Source organism: Brienomyrus brachyistius, chromosome 21 (genome assembly GCF_023856365.1).
Source record: "Brienomyrus brachyistius isolate T26 chromosome 21, BBRACH_0.4, whole genome shotgun sequence".
NCBI classification, from domain to species: domain Eukaryota; kingdom Metazoa; phylum Chordata; class Actinopteri; order Osteoglossiformes; family Mormyridae; genus Brienomyrus; species Brienomyrus brachyistius.
The window spans coordinates 822,501-844,366 of record NC_064553.1 but is presented as its reverse complement, the minus strand read 5'-3'; the positions used below and the strand labels follow the sequence as shown (position 1 = coordinate 844,366).

Sequence of the window (21,866 nt, the reverse complement as noted above, 5' to 3'; positions counted from 1 at the left end):
GTAAAGCAGTATACCAGGTCTGAGCCATCCCAAGGATTAAATATTCAAAGGAAAGAATGTAATCAATATGGATTCACGTAATTGAATGGTAACCAGACAAGCTGCTCCCAGACACCCCTTAATTTTATGTATTTAAGTATTTAGTTAATTAGATCAATCTGGCATTTCATACCAAGAACGCACAACACATCTACAGTATCAGTATTGCAGCAATGCCTGATCTTATCCAGTGGAAAGTATTACATGCAGCCAGTGGACGTCTGGAAAACGAAGCGGGTTGCCAGTTCCAATATATTCAAGGGAAGTCAGATGTGCTGTCCAGTGTTTACAGTGTGTGAACCAAAGACAAAGTGTCACCCGAAACCGTGTCAGCCATGTGGTTTTCCCTAATTAATGGTCATTCTAGCCTAAGCTTAAAGTTACAAGGTGGTGTTTCTCCAGCCCACTACTGCTACATAGTACCATTCCTTATAAAAGTCACCTGCTCTCAGCTTAATGGGCGTCTAACCTTTGGATTACTGATTGTTCCTCACGATTTGTCTGCATTTATGCAGGATTATTTTTCAGGAACCGAAGATTTACGCAGACATAGTCTGTAAGCCTAGAACTGATTTATTTGTATTTGCAGTCATGTGTGAATTGCAATATCTCAGTTATTGATAATGGCTGCTGCTGTTAATGTGGAGAAGCTATCCAAGCTGGAGCTTTTAAAACTTCTAGAGAAATTCAGAAAGGAGAGAGATGATGTGATACACAGGGAAAGTTTGCTGAAAGAGAAACTGCGGCAGCAGGAGTGCAGGATGCAGGTGGCCGACGTGCTGAAACGCAAGCTGAAGAATATGTCCCTGGATAACAGGGTGCTGCGCAAGACCGTGAAGAGCCTGCGCGTGGACCTGGGCCTGGAGTCCAGCCCCAAGTTCCAGGGGAAGACTACCAGTGACATCATCCATGAACTGCATGAGAAGGAGCGCCAGTGCAGCTTCCTGCGGGAGAGGAACGGGAAGCTGAGCCTGGCGGTGGACAGCCTGACGTCCCAGCTGGCTAACAACGTTGCCTCCAAGGCCATCGTGGAGGAGGAGTTGCAGGCACTGCAGCAGAGCCTGAAGGACATGACCAACAACCAGAGGCGCCTACTCAAGCTCTGGGAAGACAAGAAGGTGCAGAGGGAGCAGCTGATGCTGCCGGCCATCCCGCAGCGAGCCGGCCACAGAGTCCTGTCCCACAGAGCCGTGCAGACAGACATATCCATCGGAGCTACACACAAGCTGCCCCCCGGCTGCTTCGAGGGGAGACAATACCGATGGGAAGCCGAGAAGAATAAATGCACTTTGGAGAGAGGGAGCAGCTCGGGCCTACAGCGTGATGGCAGAGAGAAAGCCTCCCTGCTGCCAAATGAGCAGTGACCCGTGCACAGTCGCGCACTTTCCGCCACGGCGCAGCCGCTTTACCTTTGACATGTGTGCGAAGTGTTTTTAGCGCTGTTTAATATTATGGCTTAGAACGACTTTCTGCGAGCAGAATTTCACCGTAATCCGACCTATTAAAATAAACCATAAAACAAAAACGCCATACTGCATGAGCAAGGATCATTTACTTAAATTTTTGTGCCAAAATAAACACGAAATCATGTTTTGGGACGTTTGCATGTATTTTTTGGTAAATGACTGATAGATTCCCCTGCCTCGTGCCCATAGCTCCCGGGATAGGCTCCGGACCCTCCGCGACCCAGTAGGATAAGCGGTTTGGAAAATGGATGGATGACTGATAGATTTGAAGTTGGTTATTATCCATTATCCATTATCATATCATATGTCTACAGGGCACGGTCTTGTAATTTTCTGATTTTAACTTAAATCTTAGAAAAGTAGCATTTATACATTTAACATGTAACTTATGTATATTGAATATTAAATGTATACTTTTTGTGATACTTGCTATTAAAATCATTTCAATTGAGCACAGATGTTTCTTTTTGTTTTTGTGTTATTGCCTTTAATTTGCCCTAAATAAATGCGCGGAGGTTTTTAGTCAGGCAGCGCCGCGGGCAGCAGCAAGTGCCGGGGTCCTACCGGCAGTCATAGGCGCGGGAGTCGCGCGCTCAGTAGGACTGTCTTTCTGCTGGAGCCACACTCCCCACCGCGCTGCAATGCTGCCTTCGGCCCCGAACCACTGGTTCGTTCGTAAGGTGAGTGTGACCCATCGGCTCGTCGTTGGTTCGCGCGCCTTTGGCTGTAGGAGGGGGCGTAGAGTCGCTCTTTAATGCCTCGGTGTCAGAAAGCGGCTGCAGGCACGCGCGCACGGTTCATTTGCTGCAGCGATTATTGCAGATGACAGGCTTTATGTCCGCTGTGCGGGACGAACGGAAGAGCTGCACCGGGATCTGATGTATCCCGACCTTAAGTCGGCAGTAAGGAAAATAAAGAAATCAGAGTAACACGTGACGGCGGCGGTCGCGCATACTGCCATGTGAAGCACCTACATGTAGACCTTTAAGGACTATGAAACACGTCTCTGTCGCCGCTTCGAAGGTGATTTACTGGAGGTGGGCGGCCAGCGTGGCATGGTCCCTACTGCTGCTGCCGGTGTGCACGGCGCTCTTCGTGCTCCTGAGCAGAGTCAGTCTCCTCCATCCCATCCGATGGATCTCAGGTGAGCTTGGACCCATGGTGCTTTTAGGTCGCTGCATGTTTCAGCAAAGTCTGACTGGTGCCCCTGTCATTGCGCTAAGATTCTCTTCACCTTGCAGAGTCCTTTGGTCTCTTGTGCGGCTCCTACGTGATCTTCTCCCTTGTGCTCCTCTTTGGAGCTCTCCTGGTGGTCGGCTTCTTCAACCTGGAGTATTACACAGGTGAGTCTCCTGTGCGTGTGGGAGCAAGCGAGAGAGCGTGGCCAGTCAGTCTCCCTGCTGGCTGTGCCCCTCTGACATCTCCATCTGCCCCTCAGTGGTGCCCTCCATCCCCTGCACTAAGATCGCCCTGCTGGGGAAGGTGCTGCACCCACGACAATGCATTCACATGCTGGTGCACTGCATGCTGGGAATGCTGGTGGCCTGGTGTGCGGCCGTCATGATAGGTGGCCGGTACCGGACCCTGTCCTGTCCATGTGCCGTGGAGGAGGGGTGAGTCCATTTCAGTAATGTGGATGAGGAGACGCCCCCGAGGGATGTGCTCCCCGCATGGTGCTCATCTCCCTGTGCGTAACGTTCTCTCTGCCCCCCGTTCCTCATGCAGGGCCGCCCCCGCCACCTGTCTGAATGAGCTCCACCTGTTCTTCCTGCTGGCTGGGGGCTTCGTGGGTTACAGCTACAGCCTGCTGGGACTGCTCAACAACGTGAACTACATCTCCTTCAAGATCATACAGGTAGCAGAGGCGGCGAGCGCGAGGCAGCGGGAGGCCGGAGGTGCCGAGGCCTGCTAACACTCTGCTCCCTTTCAGCGACACAAGTACCTGTGGTTCCGGTCCTCTCTGCTGGCGGTGGTGCGGTACAGCGCAGTGCGCGCGCTCTATGCCGTCAGGAACTTCTGTATCTGCTATTACTTTTTGGGTGAGAATTGGCTTCTGGGGGGCTGGGAATGGGGGGGCTGGGGTGAGCTAAACGTCCACCTTGACACCCCCAGGATACATCCCCCGAACGTGGATCTGCAGCACGCTGGGCCTCCTTCGGGACAGGTGAGACCCGCCTCCGCATGCTTGTGGTACGCTGTCTCCGCTGGTCCTGACCCCCGCCCTGCTCCACTCCGCTCAGCTCCCAGCACCGCCTGGACTCGCTGGCTGGCCTGCTGGATCTTCCCCTGCTCTATCACCTGTGGCTGAGCTGCTGGTTCCTGCTGCTCACCTGGCACGTCAGCGTGCTCCTCTTCAGGATCTTCGTCAGTGAGGTCTGCAGCTTGTCCTGGGAGGTGGCCGTCTCGGGCCCTCCTGGGAGCTCTGTATTGAGGTGCAGTTTCCCACAGTGGCCCTGTTAAGGCGCATAGCTCCTCCTGTATGATGTCTTTCCCTAAAAGGCTTACAGCTTCCCGGTTCAGTCGTCCTTCTCTGAAGATGCCAGTCAGTGCCTCCCCAAAGTCATAAGTGAGAAAGAGCCGATGATCCTAAAGGTGAGGCAGGCCCTCTGTTGTGTCTGAGAGCCCTCTCTTGCTGTTGGACCTTTGGTGAGGCCATCCTGCTCTCTTGTCCTTACTTCAGTTTCTAGGCTTGCAGGACCTGGCTGTGCTGGCTCACAACTCCCCATGCAGAAGGCAGGAGGTCTTCAGCCTCAGCCAGCCCGGTATGCTTGCTGGTGTGGCTGCCGCCGTCTGTTAGCTGTGGCTCGTGTGATTGCTCCAATGACTGTGTGTCGCTCTACGGCGCTGCCAGGTGGTCACCCCCATAACTGGAACGCCATTTGCACGGAGTGCCTGTCTCTGCTCGGCGAGTTGACCCAGAGGCTTGTGCTGTACCAGGAGGCGCTGTCTTCCAACGGCAGACCCCGCCCCCTGTCCTGCGGCAGTGACCACAAGTCCACCTCCTCAGACACGTCCGGTGCGGTTTTCTGGGCACGACGTCGTGTTTTGTGAGCTCCGGGTGTCCCCACATCCCAGTCATGTGACAGATGTAGTGTCATTTCATGTCTACTTTGCAGGGAATTCTGGGACGGAAGAGCTTTCGCACACAGCACGAGCGAGAGCAGGGTTGAAGACCCCAGCCTCCTCACTGTTCCGGGCCCCTGTGGGGAGTGCCGGCGGCGCTCTGCCCTTCACCCCCGACCTGGACAGCCCGTTCTCCCCCGCCGTCACGCGGCGCATGGCCCCCGACCCCTCGTCCCCCTGGCATGGCTCCGTGCAGAGCCCCCACGTCATGCGGAGGGGTCCCAAGCTGTGGAGCTCATCTGCAGGTGTGCCATTCTTTGGAGCCTGGTGGAGCAGTTCTGCCCTGAGTCCGTTACGGACACAGGATGCACCGCTTCTGTGAGCGCAGTCTTGCACTGTGTTCTATTTACCTTGGCAGTCAGAAGTCGGAGCTGGGAATGACGTCGCACCAGAGTTAACAACGTTCCAGTACAAGGGGCAAAGCCATTTAACAATACCCCGGGCCTGTTTCAAAAAGCAGGACTTCTAGCTTAGTGGGACGACTTGTCTGATTTAAGGTTCCCCAGTTTAAATGGTCTTTCTCTTCTTGCATTTAGCTCAGACCGCCTGAAATTCCACAAGTTATCCAGCAATCAGGAAATCCTGCTTTCCGAAACAGGCCCCAATGCCGGCCCTCTTCATTGTTAGCAATGTTAGTCGATATTAACACTTCATGCGTTATTTTCCGAATACAGACACCATAGCAACATGTCCACATAGAGCGGATGAACCGTACTGTACGATCGATTTAACTTAAAACAAATAAGACGTAAGCGCTAGTAAACAGTGCAAAACTACAGCTTTAATTTCTCAGGTTGGGGGTGCAGAAGATCCTCACACTTAAGGGGGCGTTCCAGTTAAAATTTCCGACTAGGAACTCGGGATTTCCGACTTAAGAGCTCAAACGGATCTAGCATGGAGTAGAGCCTGTGACTCCTGACACCACGGAGGTGTGAATGTCGGAGGCCATGCCTCAGGTGACCGGCTGTGTCTGATTACAGAGTCGCCTCTTGGCTGCCTACTCCCAGAATCCCCTGCTGCTGTGCCCAGTCCACCTGCTGCAGCCCAGAAACCCAGCTTCCTCTCGCTCTGGTTCCAGAACCGGCAGGAGCAGGTTGGTCCCTCTCTCCGCTGCCTGGCTGCCATCCTGTAACGTTACATACCAGCCGCCCGCCGCTAGCGATGTCTGCTGACGTGAGATGCTCTGCTTACCTTTTCAATCCCAATTGTCTTGTCCAGGTTAAAGGTTTCTTGGCTAAGCGAGTGCTGATAATGTATTTGTTCAATAAGGTAAGGGGGTATCTTACCTGCCATGGGGGTGCATGCAGGCATTACTAATCCAGCACAGACCAAGGAGCCCCACTGCTTTGGGGTAATTGTTTGCTTCATTGGGGGTGAAATGTCTCTGTTGCTGTGAGGCTCGCCTCAAGTGGTCCTGAGAGATTTCACCGTACTTAACGTGTGTGTTGCTGTCAATCGGGGCTTGCATGAGTGGGTGAGGAATTCAGTCCGTTAACTTGAGCTGTGTGTCGATTTCCACGCCTGTCTCCATCACTAGCTAACGATGCACCTTTTCTGTGTGATTAGCGCAGTGAATCCCTTCTGTTCTGCCGCAGTGCCACAGTGTTCCTGTGGTTCTCCTCTTTGTCCAAATCCAGCAGACACCCGTCCCGGGCTTCGCCTAATTCACACTCTTCTGCAGAACACGGCAAACTTTTTTATGGACGAGCAGAATTTGTTGTGGAAGGAAGCACTCGGGTGTCTCTCAATACCAGGAACGCAAGGACCGTCTTGTGTTCTCGCGAACTTGCCTCCTAAGAACGAACTTGGCGCGCAATTAATTACGGAATTGGATTCATTCAGGGTGGATGCAAGCGATGTCCTCCGTTCTTGGTATTGGAACTGGAACTGCGGCAATGAAAGATGACGACGTAAAACGGCTCTGAGAGCACAAGCACGGTCAAGTGCGCGTATTGAGAAACGCCCATGTCTCTGGTTGGGTTGGGCTGCTCTGCTCCTTCTGAATGTTCCAGAAGGCCTTGGAGATGTGTCCTCCACCACCATTTGGCTGTGCATGAGCAGAAAGTTCACTTTCCATGTCTGGTACATGAGCTGGAACTATAAAGTTTCAGTGGAATTTTACTGCCTGACGAGCCTGTAGAAAGGTTAAGATTCTGGCATCTTTCGGACCCAAAAAAAGGCCGACTTCAAACCTCTCCGTCATTTCTGTTCTCGGATCAAATCCTGCCAGTTGCACTGGTTCTTGCATGTAAGGTTACTGCCCCCTGCCAGTGCCACGAACGGCCAGTGACGTTCCTTGTTTCCCCTGCAGCTTCCAGAAGCTTCCAGTCAGGCCCTCTTCGCTGACAGCCAAATGCACATCTGGGCACTGCAAGGTCTGAAAGCAATTTGTGACATTTTATCATGTCGGTTTATTCTAGCCCTGTCTAAATAAATGGCTGGATGTTTACTGCAATCTCAAAGTTGTTTTTGTGTGTTTAGAAATAAAAAACCGCTTAGCCACTCTGCTACCTGGCTCTCGGGCTGAGATGCAAGCTTGTGGGCTTTTTCGCTGTGAGATTATTGCTCTTATCTTAATTACCTCCTTGTTTGTTAGTGCTGAGATTTGATGTGTTCTTGGACTCTAAGGTCCCCACATCTTACGGGAAAGTGTTTGTTTCTCAGCTGTTTGACTGCCTTGTTCCTCTGTGTTGGTGTAGGACTCTCTCATCTGGTAGCTGCCTCCTTCACAGAAGACAAGTTTGGTGTGGTACAGATTACCCTACCCAGAATCCTTAGCACCCTGCTGATGTTGCAAGAAGTAAGACTTTAACGCACGAACAAACGCTCCTGGCAGGAGCCTTGCTTTTAGCTGCGTCTCATACCTGTTTGTCGGGATTTCCTGCCTCTTAGGTCTCTCTCTCCTTCTCTTTTCCTCACCTCCCTTTCCTCCCTCCACTCAGGCTGTGGACAGGCACTTTAAGCTGCCTCACGCGTCCAGTAAACCCGTGAGGTCCACCTGCTGCCTGGAGGACTCCACCTTCAAAATGCTGAGGTTTGCCCTCCGGGCATCACTGAAAACGGCGCTTTACAGAGTCACTGGCACCTTCGGCCAGCACTTGCAGTACGTCGTCGTCCTACTCCCCGTCTACAAGACCCCTGTCCACCTCTCCCAGCTCCATCCCTCCCTGTCTGACTTCCTGTCCCCCTGCTGTCCACAGCGCCGTCCAGATGTCGGCTGAGCACCGGAAACGCCTTCAGCTCTTCATGGATTATAAAGAGTAGTGGCAGCCATTTCCATCCTGCTGGGGCGAGGGTCCGGCCGCTGCACTTCTCCTGTTGGGCGTGCTGTCATCACACTGCTTCTCATGACACGTTCGGGTTGCGGTGGCGTCCTCGGACCTGTGGGGGCCGGGCTCAGCTGGACTCGGTGTGTTGCTTCTGTGAGCTGGGTCACCATTCAGCCACCGCGACACAAAATCATGATTGTTTAATGGAAATGTACTGAAACGGTGTTTACATTTTACACAAGTAAAATCAGGGCACCTTTGTTTTATTTTTGTACTGCTGAGAGCCACTGATTACGTGCTGGCTGTGGGATTAGCGTGTACAGGGTTAGCATTTAGCTCCTTTCACTGGGCTGGGCGGGTGCAGGTCTGCCTTCTGGGCTACTTCCACTTCATGTTGCACTGTTGGCCTTCGGATGCACATTAAATTCTGCCTCGTGTTCCCGCCTGCTTCGTCTCTCTACGCCAAGATCCAGTGCGAGGTTCCCAGGACGTCACCTCTGCAGTTATGAGACGCCTCATCTCTCCAGATACCATAAATCCTGCTGAAGCTGTTACATGAGTAATTCCTAAGGCTTTGGCTGTCATACAAACCCTGCAGAACTTTTGTATGAGAGCTTGAGGGCAGATGAACTGCAGTCTTCCACGGCTATAGGGGGTGCTGTGTTTTACAGCCTTAATTACTGAAAATGAAATCGTATGATCTAGCATCTAATTAATACGTATTGCCATGGTTCAGCCACCATACTGTTCATAAATTTTGTTATGCAAGTTACGTGGAGTAACAAGCTGATTTTCTATATTTTTATTTTATATTGTAGATTTTGATAGTTTCATTATTAACGTATATACCGCAATATACGCACTTTTCTGAATAAACGATTGAATGATTGCGCTTTTTTTATTTACACTTTGAACCGTCTTGGCTTATGTTTCTAAACGTGTAATGTTGCTATTTTCTCTCAGGTGCGTTTCCGTTTAGAGGTGTAACGTTATGAGAAAATACTCTTATTCCTGAACAGCAGAGGTCGCTGTTGCGTTTACAAACGACGCGAAAATGGCATAAAACGATTCAGCTTAGCCTTGAGTTGCATATTGAACACCGTTTAGCCACATTCAGGCCGCACACTGTGATATATGGTGCACATGAAAACTTATTAAGCAACGGGAAGTCAGATCCACCCGAATGAAGTAAGTGTACACATGCATAAACTTTTCTGGATACCGGAATTAAATAAACCAAATAGTCCGTTTATCAATCACATCATTCCAAGTTCGTGATCGCACTTCGATTTTATTTTATTATTCTGTTATAAAATAAACAACTTTGTCGGTTGACACAATAACGTAGTTATGTAAGGATAAATCTCTATGCGACGATTACCTTCAAGTATTCATTCATTGACAGTGCTTTAAATAAATCACTAAAGTAATGTTTAGTGGTATTTTATATTTATAGCCAGTGGAGTGTTATATGTTCTTCCCAATTGTTTTTCATTAAATAGCCTACGTGTTTTAAGCATGTTTTCAAATCCGTATTGCTCAGATAAATTTGGAGCATTCTAGATTTTTTTCCCCCCTCCCTTCAACAATTTTTGTATAAAAGCCACATTTCAATGTAATGTTCCGTTTTCTGTGTTTATGACTTGGATAAGCCACTAGAAATGGGCTTTGTCATGTCAAAGCATAATGCTGACCGCAAGAAAACAAACAGTGCCGGTTTATAAAACAGATGAATACACGTCTTTATTCCGTATTTGCATGTGGTTTGAACGGGGTTCCTTTGACAGTAATAGAAAGCGACCATGGGAATCGCGTTCTACAAGTCCCTGTGTATTTCATTAAGGGACACTATATGATTTTAAAAGCATGTTACATTTTTGAAATATGTGCCCAAATTGTGACATTGCCAGTGCAGCTGAACAGCTTTAAAATTACACAGACCCTCGCACATTTCACCTCATAAAACCTCATTTCATGGCACCGAATTTATCATGATTTCGTTGTATTGTTTGCAAAATTGAGTTGTCCTTAAAGTTAATTTCTGCTCCTTCGGTATTTAATTCTATGCAAATTGTTTTAATAAAAAACAATCAGCACCTAGTCTGCAACTAACTTTTAAAAGCACAAAGTTTAACCGTAGATACGTAAGTAGACCTTAACCCAGCACACCTGCACGTGCATTCCGTCTTCGGAGCTGGGAGCCTCTTCGCGTGAGCGCTTTTCCAGAGCCCGCCTCCCACCCACAGCTGGACCTGCCCATTTCCACCAGTACATGCACATCATTGGTCCGCAGAAGTTTCGTTTCTCCGTTTCTACGATTTTAGTGGACGAAGGACATGTCATTAAACGAAAAAAAACGCGTGCTTTGATTGTTGGAAATTGATGCTCCCAAAAACTCAGGATGATTACTGTTCAAGCTGGAAAGGATGCTGTGGGTAAATACGCAAAACATTTGCACGCTTTTGGAACAAGAAAACTTTTATTGCAGCTGGTCATCTTATCGTTTTCATTTTTCTGTAACATCCAGACGTCTAATAAGGTAAGTTTCCCTCAGAAAATGAGCTGTTTTTTGGGTAATATTAATATGCCAATAAAAACGTCCTGATGTTTTCGGTGTACTTTTAACGGGACGGTGCTGATACTCATTGCAATTCCCGGACTCCTGTATAATCTGTAAAACATGTCAAAGCGAAAATGCCAGTTTAACTTTCTGCTCGCACCATGCATCTGGGCTTTAGACATGACAGACACTTATCACTAATTACAATTTTGCTCATATGTAACAGCAGACAGAAGCTCCGCGGCGGTTGCTGTCTCAAAGGGTGATTTCAAAGAGTGACCTTGCGTAGAGGAAAATCTGAAGTTCAGATGCAGAAATCGGCAGCCGCCTTCGGGATGCTCGGCCAGCATGAAGCCCCCGCGTCCGTTCAGCTTCCCGGCCTCAGTTTCTCCGTGTATAGTGTCAAGAGAAGCGGGGAAGGTGCTGCCGAGTCCAGCAGGACCTCCGGCGACACCGCCAACGCCAAGACCCCCGCTCCGTGTGACCGCTACCCCCAAGCGCGGAAAGCGGCCCGGGCCGCCTTCCGTCCGGACGCAGCGCAAGGTGAGAACGAGCCGCTCGGCTGGCGCCCGGCATTTACAATCCCTGCATTTCCCTCAAACTGTACATAAAGTGTGAGAGCCTACAACGTTAAATAAAATATTAGAAAATAAAGCAAATAACACGCGACAGTATTTTATGAGCTGTAATAACGATTCCATGAATTTACTGGGATCTTACCTGTAAACATCGTAAGTGGTATTGCGTGTCCCGGGGCATGGGCTGTTCACTGTAGTTGTTGCATATAAACACCTGAAACCCATTAAGATATTGTACGCCAAACGGAAATGACATTAATATCATTACAGTGATGTTAAATCCATTGATTTGTGCGTATGTGAACACGCAGGCGCTCTGTATGTGTTACTTTCACACTTAAGCATCCAATCTCTCCCGGGTCCTGACCCAACCTCCCGCCCGCCTTACACATTAGAAAGATGCAACACAAAAGCTTATTCGCCTTATTTTTGGCGTGAGAGAGGATTTTGCGAAAGAAATTTAACACCCTAATAATCTCTGTTAGCAATTCTGATTACATTTAGCAGGGTTAATGAAAGCCAGCGGTTCGTGATGCAGTCATGCCGGATTAATGAAAACAATGGCTTTCTGCAGCCAGCTCAGCACATGGGCTGCGAACCGGCGTTAAGCGGAGTTTCAGCAGAAAACAAACGCTTTCTGCCGGAGTGACTTTCAACAGTATAGTACAAAAGCGGGGGATCGCTGAACATGTAGGCCTCCTGCAGTAGGGGCACGTTGTGAAAAGGTTTTATTTTTAAAATATTGATTTATTTATTTACTTTTATCAAATCTGGTGCCCTTTCCGCTTCCCCGAACGTGTATATTCGGGCGGTAAAGTCTCCGAGGCGCCCGGTGCTTTGAGCCCCAACCCGACTGGCACCTGTGCGCTTCCCGACACACGCAGATTACACAAATACAGCCCTCGATATTAAAGCAGCTTTAAATCGCATGAAACGCGGGGATTGGCTATAATAGCTCTTTATTACGTATTTTAGTTTTTAAATACAGCTTCAAATGACACCAAACATGGCCAGTTATGATTGAGGCTCACTTTTCCCAAGTAGCCTACAGGCCAAATTTATTTAACATTCGTACATTTTACTTTATCTTATTGCTGTTTTTAAAGTGTCATTTCAGTCCGGACCGACATTAAAACATAGTCAATTTTTTATTTACTTAAAAAACAAAGTTTTTCTTTTCCCCCCTTTTTTAATAACTCTGGAGCCACTGTGTTTATTTAAATGTAATTATTTATAGACAGTTTGGGATATATGCTTCTAACAAAATGTATTTTTATTTGCATTTAAATTGACTTGGGGTTTGAAAAGCGTTTCCAGGTTTTCCCGTGTCTTACAGCTGGCGCGTAAAGGAGAAACCATCGCCTGTTATGTCATACGCTCCTTTGAATCGATAATACTACGTAGGCCAATGTGATACGTAATACATAAGTATTACCTCTTAATGGTTGTTAATATTTATAAACGTATTAGCAGTATAAAGTTTGCAGAGGTAAATATAAAAATATAGTATAGATATAATATATATTAAACGTTTGAGTCCTTTTTCCGATGAAACACTGCAGATTTGTTAAAATATACCCTGGACACAAAATTATTACCTGTTGACACAGCGAATCCGTTACTTAATCTGTTAGTTTTTAATATGAGCATTAACAAATTGCAAAATATATGTACGGGCTCCTATCTGGTATAAGTAGCGTGAGTCGGACGCCGTATACCAGGTATAGTCGGCTATAATTTATTTATTGGTTATTTTTCCCGAACCTCGCCAAGGTCACGCCGAGTAAATCCGCCTTTTCTGCGACGGGGCCCGTATTTTTAAAAGGCCAGCGGTCATGTTGTTGAGTGATAGCGGTGGCGTTACTCCCCTGCCCGAAATTATACTTATACAAAGCATATTAGTAATTACATGTGCCTTTTGTGAGGGGCAGCTTGGCGGATTTGATTATTATTTTATTCCAGACGAAATGTGAGCCATATGTGTGTATGGGAATACCGCATTTATATGCTTTCGCGTCGTAATTGGACCTGCAATGTCGCTGTTCTTCCAACTAAAATATATAATTTGAACATCTATGTATTTTTCAGCTTCAACACATGAGAGGGTTGTAATTTTGTTAATGTTACTTTTGTAATTATTATTATTACTTTTAAAGAAACATGCTTTTGTGAGGTCAGGAGCATGTCAGCTGCTACGGCCGGCTAGTCCAGCTTATTTGTCTTTAGCTTTGCCCCGTAAGTGCTGTGGAAACACCTTTCAGTCTGGGACTCTGCGCTCAGCCCCCTGGCAGCGATTCCCTCAGTGCCCGGCCGCCGCGCTCGGCCCCCTGGCAGCGATTCCCTCAGTGCCCGGCCGCTGCCCGCATGTCAGGATGACGGCGTGTCACCTCTCCTTCCCTCTCCGCCTGCTCCGCTTTCTTTACAAGCGTGTTTTTCATGTAAAAGGGGAGTAAGGTCGATGGGTGTGCTGGAGGTGCCATGCCCCCAGTGGCCCCCGCGCCACTCTGCTGCGCTCGTCCCTGTGCCTCTCGATGCTTGCGCCTGTTGTTGCAGTGGCTCGTGGTTCCTGCGTGCTGGGAGATAGCCACTATGGCCCCTGAAAAATCATAGGCCTCTCGTGGTGGTGGTGGTGGTGGTGGTGGTGGTGGGGGGGGGGTGTACACACACAGGGGGCAGACATTCACCTGAACACATCTCTTTGGGCTGAGGGAAGCAACCAGGAGGAAACCTACATGTGAAGAAATTGGCAGTTAATGCCACAGTTAAGGGTGTGTGTGGCCACTGCCCCCCCCCCTCCACACACACACTTACCTTCCCTGTCAGCAAAATGAGATTCTCTGAATGTCAATATTTAGTTGACTGAAATGCCACACGAAGGCCACTTGTGGGTAGTGAATTAGACTGCTCCTTAGCTGTCACTGGGGCGCCCCCTGGAGGCTTCTCTGGGTATGCGTTGGTGAGGCATGTGCGGCTCTCATGCGTTCACAGTGCCGCGTGATCTCTGTGGCTTCCGGTTGGGTCGGGAAGGAGCCGGGGCCCGGTGCGGCGTAGCTGCGTGGGATGGCTGGGCCCCTGCTGTCTGGCTTACTCAAGGCCTTGCCTGGCCTCGGCGAGGGACAGAATTACTCCTGCCGCAAAACCACCCTCAGACGTGCGCACCTGTGTGTGTCTGTGTGTTTATATTCATGGGGATAGCGATGTGGGTGGAGCCTGTCAATGTTGCTATACCATCATATGTATGTATGTATGTATATAGTGTGTGTGTGTATGTGCTCATATACGTTTATAAAGTATGTATTCATATTGTGTGCAGTAACATCGCAGACATCATACAGAATATGAAGCATGAGCCAGAGCCTGCCATGATCTCCAGGTGAAGGAGCTCTAAGCCTCTGCAGTCTAGAGGCAGTGAGACAGCAATACTGTGTCCTGTAGGGGGCAGGACCTCTGTACCGGCCTGCTGGTGGTATTTTTGAAATGGACATTTGTTGAATATTTGAAGCTGTTGTGTTTCTGTGGAGGCACGCCCCCCCCCCTGGATCACTGCTGACCGCGTGTTCCGTGTGGTGGCTCTGTCCTGGGGGGGGCTTGCGGTACGCTTGGCAAATTGCTCCTGAAGGGCTGCTGTTGTCACACCTATGTCCCCAAACTCGGGGAGCACCTGGCGGACCGACGGGGGGAGCGTGTGCATGTCCGTGTGAGTCCGGCTGCCGGCTCCTGGTCAGGAATGTCGCAGAGAACCGTAGAGCATTTCCACCGAGAAATCCTGCTCCGCTGGGCTACTTCAGCGTCTGAGGAGATGGGTTTGCTTTGGAAGCCATGGGGCTGTTTGAGAGCATGTGAAATTGTAGACGGTGTATTTTTGCCGGAGTTCTTGCCCTGTAAATACATGTGCCCCCCAGCAAAGAAAATATTGAACATTGAAAGAAAAACATGTCTCCTGACTGCGGAATAATATCTCATTTTGGAAGGAGGTTTCTTCACAATTTCCTTTCCTCACCTGCTTGACGTGGACCAGCAGCTTCAATGAGGACATTCAGAAAGAAGCTTCTAGGGAAAATGCTGAGTGCGCCGAGGTCCATCCCCTCGCGGGCCCTGCCCGCGCCCCGGGCGGCGCCGAGGTCCATCCCCTCGCGGGCCCTGCCCGCGCCCCGGGCGGCGCCGAGGTCCATCCCCTCGGTGGCTCTGCTCGCACCCCGGGCGGCGCCGAGGTCCATCCCCTCGCGGGCCCTGCCCGCGCCCCGGGCGGCGCCGAGGTCCATCCCCTCGTGGGCCCTGCCCGCGCCCCGGGCGGCGCCGAGGTCCATCCCCTCGGTGGCTCTGCTCGCACCCTGGGGTCCAGCGTGCAAATTTGGCAGCACGGTCCCTTTGAGTGAGTAACTTTGGAGCCTGGACTGGGGCAAACAGTCATAATTGCCTCGACATCCCGCCTCCACAAGCACCCCCCCCTCCCCCCCCCGCAGTCAGACACAGCCCATCCTGCTCAGCGCCCCCCTCCCAGTCCCCCAGACTGGCTCTGCCTGGGCTTTACTCTGCTGATTGGCAGGGTGTCACCGTGGGGGTGTCACCAGGGGGGGTGGCCCTGCATGGGGCGCCCTGCCGCTTTCCCCGAGCGGATTCCTCCTGAAGTGCAACATGGCTGATCTGGTCTTGCCTGCACATTCTGACATTTCCCTGATTCATAAGGCAGGGAGATCATTTTGTTGTGGTGCACTCCCCCCACCCCCCCAAAGCACATTCGCTAAGCAGGAAACTATTTGGGACAGGAATGTCTATTTTCCCATAAATATAGCCCCAGCCCCCCCCGGCAGACACTGCCGCCATCTTGTTTCCAGCCTGTGGATGCAGGTTGGTGCCGGTATCAGTGCTGGTTCTGCTCGGTCTGTCTGACTGCTGCGGAAGGAGGAGGCCGGCTGGGGGCTGCACCACTCGGGGGGGGGGGGGGGCGGGCATATCAGTTAGTGGAGGGGGGCGCACTGGTCAGGGGGCATACCGGTGGGGGGGGGGGACATCCTGGTTGGGTTGGTCGTGCTGGGGGCCAGACCTGCCAGTCAGGGGACATCCTGGTCGGGGGGGGGGGGCATACTAGCTGGTGTACTGGTTGGTGAATGGGGGCACTCTTGTTAGAGGGTGTACTGGATGGATGGGGGGGGTGTGTCCAGGGGACCTTTCCGGTCGTGGGGAGGGGGCTGTACTGGTTGGGGGGGATTCGTATCAGTCAGGGTTCACAGCATTGCTTTCTACTTTAATCGAGCTGCTCCAATGAATTTCCAGCTGTGTCAGTGTCACTGCTGAGTCTGAGGCTCCCCTGTGGCCCCCGCCATTAATGAGCCATGAGGCGGGCGGGGCCACTGTCCCGTGGGGGGGGGGCTGTGTGTGTGTGTGTGTGTGTGTGTGTGTGTGTGTGTGTGTGTGTGTGTGTGTGTGTGTAGCCCCCTCATTCTGTGTATTACTTGCCTGCCGCCCTGCTGGTTATGCCGTGAAGTGCTCTCTGATTTACTCCTCTGCTCTGCCGCCTGCTTTTGTTGGCTTACTGGTCCCTCAAATGATTAGAGAAAAATCTGCATTTGTAATACATGTTCCTATAAACACGGGCACCTGCAGTGTCCATTGGGGCGTGCTGGGAAACCTGGATGCAAGTGACCCCGTTGCCTATAAGGCCCACAGTCCGCAGAGATCTGACCGCGTGCGTCTGTGCGCTAAAGGTCGGGCAGCCGTGCGTCTGCTCCAGCGACGTGTCAGGGCCCCTACACCTCAGGAGGGCCCTGCTGTGCTCGCATTACTGACCTCACTCATGCTTTTGCTATTGCAGTTGCTAATGCTGAGTGATGAGGGAGGGCGACGTCCCGACAGCTAACCGGCTTGAAACATGCGCTGGCCATGCAGCCGGGATCATGTCGAGTGCTCTGGTGCTCTGCACGAGTTCCTCTGCCTCTATGCATGGGGAACTTCCCCACCGGTGTTTTACACCCTCATTAGCTCCAGGGAAAAGCAGCCAGCGGACAGCTCTGCCCGGCCGGGAAGCTGCTCTGGGCCGAGCTGTGACACAGAGCGCTGCCGCTGCCTATGAAACCCATTATAAACTGTAATAGCACGGCTTATAAAGTTTATTACTGCTCATTAATAAAAGATCCAGCGTCCTAGAAGAAGCAGTTGTTCTCTACTCTTGAAGGATGAAGTCCAGGCTCCATTGAACAGCGTAATGAGCCTGTGTGTGGAAAGTGCTTTTTGGGAAACAGTGGGATGGTTTGTGCACAGCTCCCAAATGCGCAGATCGAGGGGCTGTTCCTCGTAAATGAAGAAGGGTTGCTGGATCTCTGTCTGGAATTGCAGAAATCAGCGAGACAAGGTGTGACGCCTGTTGTGCCCCTGTGACCTCGCAGAAGGTTAGTGCTTCCTCGAGGGCGGCTCTGAGCCAAAATCTGCTGTCGGAAGGAAAAATCCCTCGGAAGGAGGGGGTGCCGCCATACAGCGGATCAAGGGGAAGACGGCTGCCGACTTCCGGGGGGAGAATGTGTCCACGGCAGGTGGGCTACCTTCAGTGAGTGGGAGGTGTATGTGACAGACCCCCATGCCCCCGTCAGGCCAGAGGTGAATGTCTGACGAGGAAGACAGTTTGAGAGTGAGTCAGAGTCTCATTCTACAGCCTTTTAGCAGGAGCTGACTGGAGCAGCGGCTGCCGGACATTGCTGCCTAAGCCCTATTACAACATTGGCTTTCATTAGCATTGGGACTCGCACTTTGCTGTGGTCGCGAGTCCTCCGTTTGGGAGACTCTGGCACCAGTGAGGAGCCACGCTGTGCTGGGGTCGCGAGTCCTCCGTTTGGGAGACTCTGGCACCAGTGAGGAGCCACGCTGTGCTGGGGTCGCGAGTCCTCCGTTTGGGAGACTCTGGCACCAGTGAGGAGCCACGCTGTGCTGTGGTCGCGACTCCTCCGTTTGGGAGACTCTGGCACCAGTGAGGAGCCACGCTGTGCTGGGGTCGCGAGTCCTCCGTTTGGGAGACTCTGGCACCAGTGAGGAGCCACGCTGTGCTGGGGTTGCGAGTCCTCCGTTTGGGAGACTCTGGCACCAGTGAGGAGCCACGCTGTGCTGTGGTCGCGACTCCTCCGTTTGGGAGACTCTGGCACCAGTGAGGAGCCACGCTGTGCTGGGGTCGCGAGTCCTCCGTTTGGGAGACTCTGGCACCAGTGAGGAGCCACGCTGTGCTGTGGTCGCGACTCCTCCGTTTGGGAGACTCTGGCACCAGTGAGGAGCCATGCTGTGCTGGGGTCGCGAGTCCTCCGTTTGGGAGACTCTGGCACCAGTGAGGAACGTAAGTGTTCCTGTGCCCTCCCTGAGTTTCCGAGTGGTCCTGACTGTCGCCGTAGCACTGTGGCAGATGCATTCTAGGGTTGCTTCCTTGCTGACCCCCTTCTGGAACATTCTGCTGGTTAGAGACCTGCAGTGACATTTTCTCGGGAGTCAGAACACTCCTGGAGGACTGAAAAACCCCTCAGAACATCGACGGCAGCCAGTAAAACAGTGATCAGTGTTGGTGGATGGGAGCTCAGAGTTTAGTGCTGCCCCCTGTGGCCTGACGCTGCATGTACAGGAGTGTAGATGGCTCCGGTCCACTGATCCCAGCTGGTATTTGCTGGAAGGACACACTCACCCCACCCCCTCCCGCGATTGGACAGAGCTCCATTTCCCATGAGGCACCAGGCCGCAGGACACTTTACTGAATCATTTCTCTCTGCTGTAATTTATGATGGAGGAGCTTTACAGTGGCAGACTGAGCTAATGCTTATTTCGTACCATTTAATGCTTTTACAAAAAGTAGGGGGCCGTGTGCCTTTTGACTGGATCCCCACTTTGGACCAGGAGGGTTATCAGTACCTTGTGTGCCGGGCTGACTGTGAGATCAGCGTCCATCTGCACTTCCGGCCCCCTGAGATGAGCTGCAGCCTGGGACTCGCCCGCCCAGCCCGCAGTGTAACTCCAGGGCACTGGCTTGGCACTGGCTTCTGACGTCACTTTCATTTGTCGTCTCCGTCTTTCTGGAGCTTATCTCCGGAATGGTGTGATGTCCTGCGGCCTCGCTGGCGGCGGAGCTGACAGGAGTGTGCGGGAGCTCAGGAATCGTGGTTGGGGGGTGCACTGCTCCCACCCCCGCACCGTGCACTGGCTCTGATGCCCAGCCATCCACAGATGTGGCAAAGCTTCCTCCCAGTTCAGGCAATCGCTACGTTGCATCTGGAAGAATGAAGGTGAATCGTAACCCTAACCCCGGCAGGGCACCTCTAGGGCTCCTGACAGTACAGTCAGTCACATGATCATGTTTTCTGTATCATGTGACTTCTTGTGGTAACTCTCTGCAGAAGCTTTAAGGATCTTATTCTCAAACCACTTGCAGCAGGAGCAGATTTTGCATGAATACCTGCTAATTTAAGTTTGGAAAATACAATAAAAATATTAGATGCAGCTGATCCAAGCTTTATGCATGAACTATATTTCACATTTTTAATACGTGTGGCAAAGCTGATTTCTTTGCTTACAAATTCTGCCCATTTTCGCCGTGAGGAGGAGCATGACGGTCAGCTGGTAGAGAATTGGCTCTACCTTTCGCAAAGCGAGCCAGGTGCAGAACCTTTTATCCGCAGATTCCTCCCTGGAATCATTTTATTGTTCTGCACAGTTGGTTTTCATTTAGCCGTTTGGCTAATGATGGATGAAGCTCTGTGAGTGAGGCCTCAGTGTCACAGAGCAGGAAATGACCGGCCTGTTTGCTCCCTGCTACAAATCAGAGACACATACTGACCTAATGTGCATTTTCAGGTTCTCAGATTAACTCAAACCAGGCGTCCCCACCCCACTGCACAGCACTGCACTAGGACACACTGATTACACAATGTGTCAGTTTTCTTCTGTGAAAGAATATGAAATCTTGAGCACGGTGCTGTCCCCAGTGCAGTGACCCGAGACGTTTTATGGTGGATCTGCTGTGTGGTCTGGGACAGGTGCTTAGTGGAGGGCAGATGTAATATCTCTTGGGAGGTGTCATCAGTCACCTTCCTGCTGGGGCTTTTGGAAGCTTGTGGTGCTGCTGATCTGTGCTCTGCACACGACTCGATTCCAGCAAACCCCAGTGCTGCACGTCAGCCTGGCTTGCAGGCCGCACTCTCTCTCCTGAGTATTACAGCTGGGGGAAGGCCTCAGGCAGCCGGTCATCACGAGGGACCTCCTGTCCTCCTTATTCCTCAGATGCCCCATGTCCTTCACATCCTTCACGGCCCTCACATCTCCTACATTCTTATCATCCTTCACGGCCCTCGCATCCCCCCAAGTCCTTCACATCCTTCACGGCCCTCGCATCCCCCCAAGTCCTTCACATCCTTCAAGGCCCTCGCATCCCTTACATTCTTATCATCCTTCACGGCCCTCACATCTCCTCATGTCCTTCACGGCCCTCACATCTCCTCATGTCCTTCACGGCCCTCACATCTCCTCATGTCCTTCACATCCTTCACGGCCCTCAGGTCCTTTGGGTTCCATCTTCTTAGTTTCTTCTGTGTTGCTTTGCTCTGTGCTGTTGCCATGTTTCATGAAGAAAGCAGGCGTCTTACTGCCATGTGCTCATCTCTTAAACCAAATGCACCTCACACTGCTACAATTTCAACCAATCGATGTGAAGATTAGGTGTGGGGCTGGACAGAATGTCTGCAGTGATCCTTTTCATTGGTTACTGGGAAAGTGTCAGCTGTAATTTGTTTGGTACGAATCCTTTCCTGACTCTCCAACAAAAACAAATCACACCAAGCAAAGCCTGAGCTGCGTGGGGTAGCCTCTCCCCTGCGGGGGGCACTTTGGCGCAAGGCAGTTCTGTAATTCTGTTCCCCTAAAGCCACTGGGATGTGAAACATGATCGGGTCACGGTGCTTTCAGTCAGTGGGCCCAGCGCAGTGGCCGTGAGCACTGCGGTTAATTGGTGTAGGCTGATGCTAATTAGGGTGCTGTGTATTGTTACAGTGAGGGGCGGGTGAGTCGCTTGCATCACTGGTGATCGCCTCTGGGTCTGGTGAGTGTGGTGGTCGAGGGGGGGGGGGGGGCGTACAGCCACTGGAGACGAGCTCAGCAGTCACTGACGGCTTTAAACACTCACGGTAAACCACTTGCTAATTAGAGGTGGTCCTACTGACCCACACCGCGTTTCCTCTGGGGGGGGGACGCGTGTCTCAGCTGCTCACTGGAGTGTTTTCCATGTGAAAAGCCCCCCACCCCCGTGCCTGGGAAGTGCTGTGTGCTGGAGCGGTCGGGAGGATGCGGATGTGGGGTCTGCAATTACAGGCCGATAAAACAGTGAATCGGGAGTCCAGACCCAGGCATCTCGCGCACTGCCTCCCTCGCGCACTGCCTCCCTCGCGCACTGCCTCCCTCGCGCACTGCCTCTGTTTCCCTTCTGCCCATAACGGGGAGAGCGATGGGCTCCCCTCACTTGTAACTGCGCTCCGTCTGTCACTGTACCTGTGATGACTCTATGTGGCTCCTTACTCTGCTCTCTGCGGGCTTTTCTGTGTCCTGTTAAGTCTCGAAGTGCAGCTTCTCTTGAAGCTTTTTTAGAACGAAAGACTAAAAGGAGGCGGGCGTCACTGGGGGCCTGATGAGAGGCGATGTCCCGCAGCCCCCCCCCCACGGCTCTTGACGTTCCTTAGGTCCACACAGTGCTGTTGGGTGTTTTCTTGCACATCAGAGGAATGTGGCTGCACAGTTTGAATTGGACTCTGCTTTAAAGGCGGCGAATCGGCTTTGCGGGATGGGAAGTCATGTGGAATTCCTGTGAATGTGATGCGTT

The 21,866-nt window shown here is 51.4% G+C and overlaps 3 protein-coding genes across 4 annotated transcripts in view; all 3 read left to right on the top strand.

Moving 5' to 3' along the window:
• The first annotated feature begins 69 nt into the window (after window positions 1-69).
• On the top strand, window positions 70-1,956 carry zgc:113691 (uncharacterized protein LOC503529 homolog). Its single transcript, XM_048988485.1, has one exon. The coding sequence runs from the start codon at window positions 663-665 to the stop codon at window positions 1,401-1,403; it is 741 nt and encodes a 246-aa protein (XP_048844442.1). The 5' UTR covers window positions 70-662; the 3' UTR covers window positions 1,404-1,956.
• A 91-nt stretch (window positions 1,957-2,047) lies between these two features.
• On the top strand, window positions 2,048-8,785 carry ndc1 (NDC1 transmembrane nucleoporin). 2 transcript variants are annotated; one of them, XM_048989909.1, is made up of 18 exons: window positions 2,048-2,185; window positions 2,529-2,649; window positions 2,747-2,848; window positions 2,944-3,118; window positions 3,231-3,360; window positions 3,436-3,544; window positions 3,618-3,669; window positions 3,746-3,878; window positions 4,005-4,097; window positions 4,186-4,267; window positions 4,357-4,521; window positions 4,622-4,873; window positions 5,609-5,721; window positions 5,847-5,897; window positions 6,940-7,003; window positions 7,328-7,428; window positions 7,571-7,731; window positions 7,829-8,785. In XM_048989909.1, the coding sequence occupies exons 1-18, from the start codon at window positions 2,147-2,149 to the stop codon at window positions 7,890-7,892; spliced, it is 2,007 nt and encodes a 668-aa protein (XP_048845866.1). In that variant the 5' UTR covers window positions 2,048-2,146; the 3' UTR covers window positions 7,893-8,785. The 2 variants fall into 2 exon arrangements, with proteins under 2 accessions (XP_048845866.1, XP_048845868.1); XM_048989911.1 differs by lacking the exon at window positions 5,847-5,897.
• A 1,295-nt stretch (window positions 8,786-10,080) lies between these two features.
• Window positions 10,081-21,866, top strand: part of LOC125716925 (zinc finger protein GLIS1) — a 62,932-nt gene continuing 51,146 nt past the window's right edge. Inside the window, 2 exon segments of the mRNA XM_048989770.1 lie at window positions 10,081-10,436; window positions 10,684-11,000. Of these exon segments, the coding sequence (XP_048845727.1) occupies window positions 10,766-11,000 (235 nt within the window). The 5' untranslated portion in view covers window positions 10,081-10,436; window positions 10,684-10,765.

Excerpts from the sequence above, each read along its gene's own strand:
- zgc:113691 (XM_048988485.1), top strand. The coding sequence starts at position 663 with ATGGCTGCTGCTGTTAATGTGGAGAAGCTATCCAAGCTGGAGCTTTTA.
- ndc1 (XM_048989909.1), top strand. The coding sequence starts at position 2,147 with ATGCTGCCTTCGGCCCCGAACCACTGGTTCGTTCGTAAG. Across the intron at positions 2,849-2,943 it reads CAACCTGGAGTATTACACAG|TGGTGCCCTCCATCCCCTGC; the intron begins GTGAGTCTCCTG and ends TCTGCCCCTCAG. Across the intron at positions 3,545-3,617 it reads TATCTGCTATTACTTTTTGG|GATACATCCCCCGAACGTGG; the intron begins GTGAGAATTGGC and ends TGACACCCCCAG.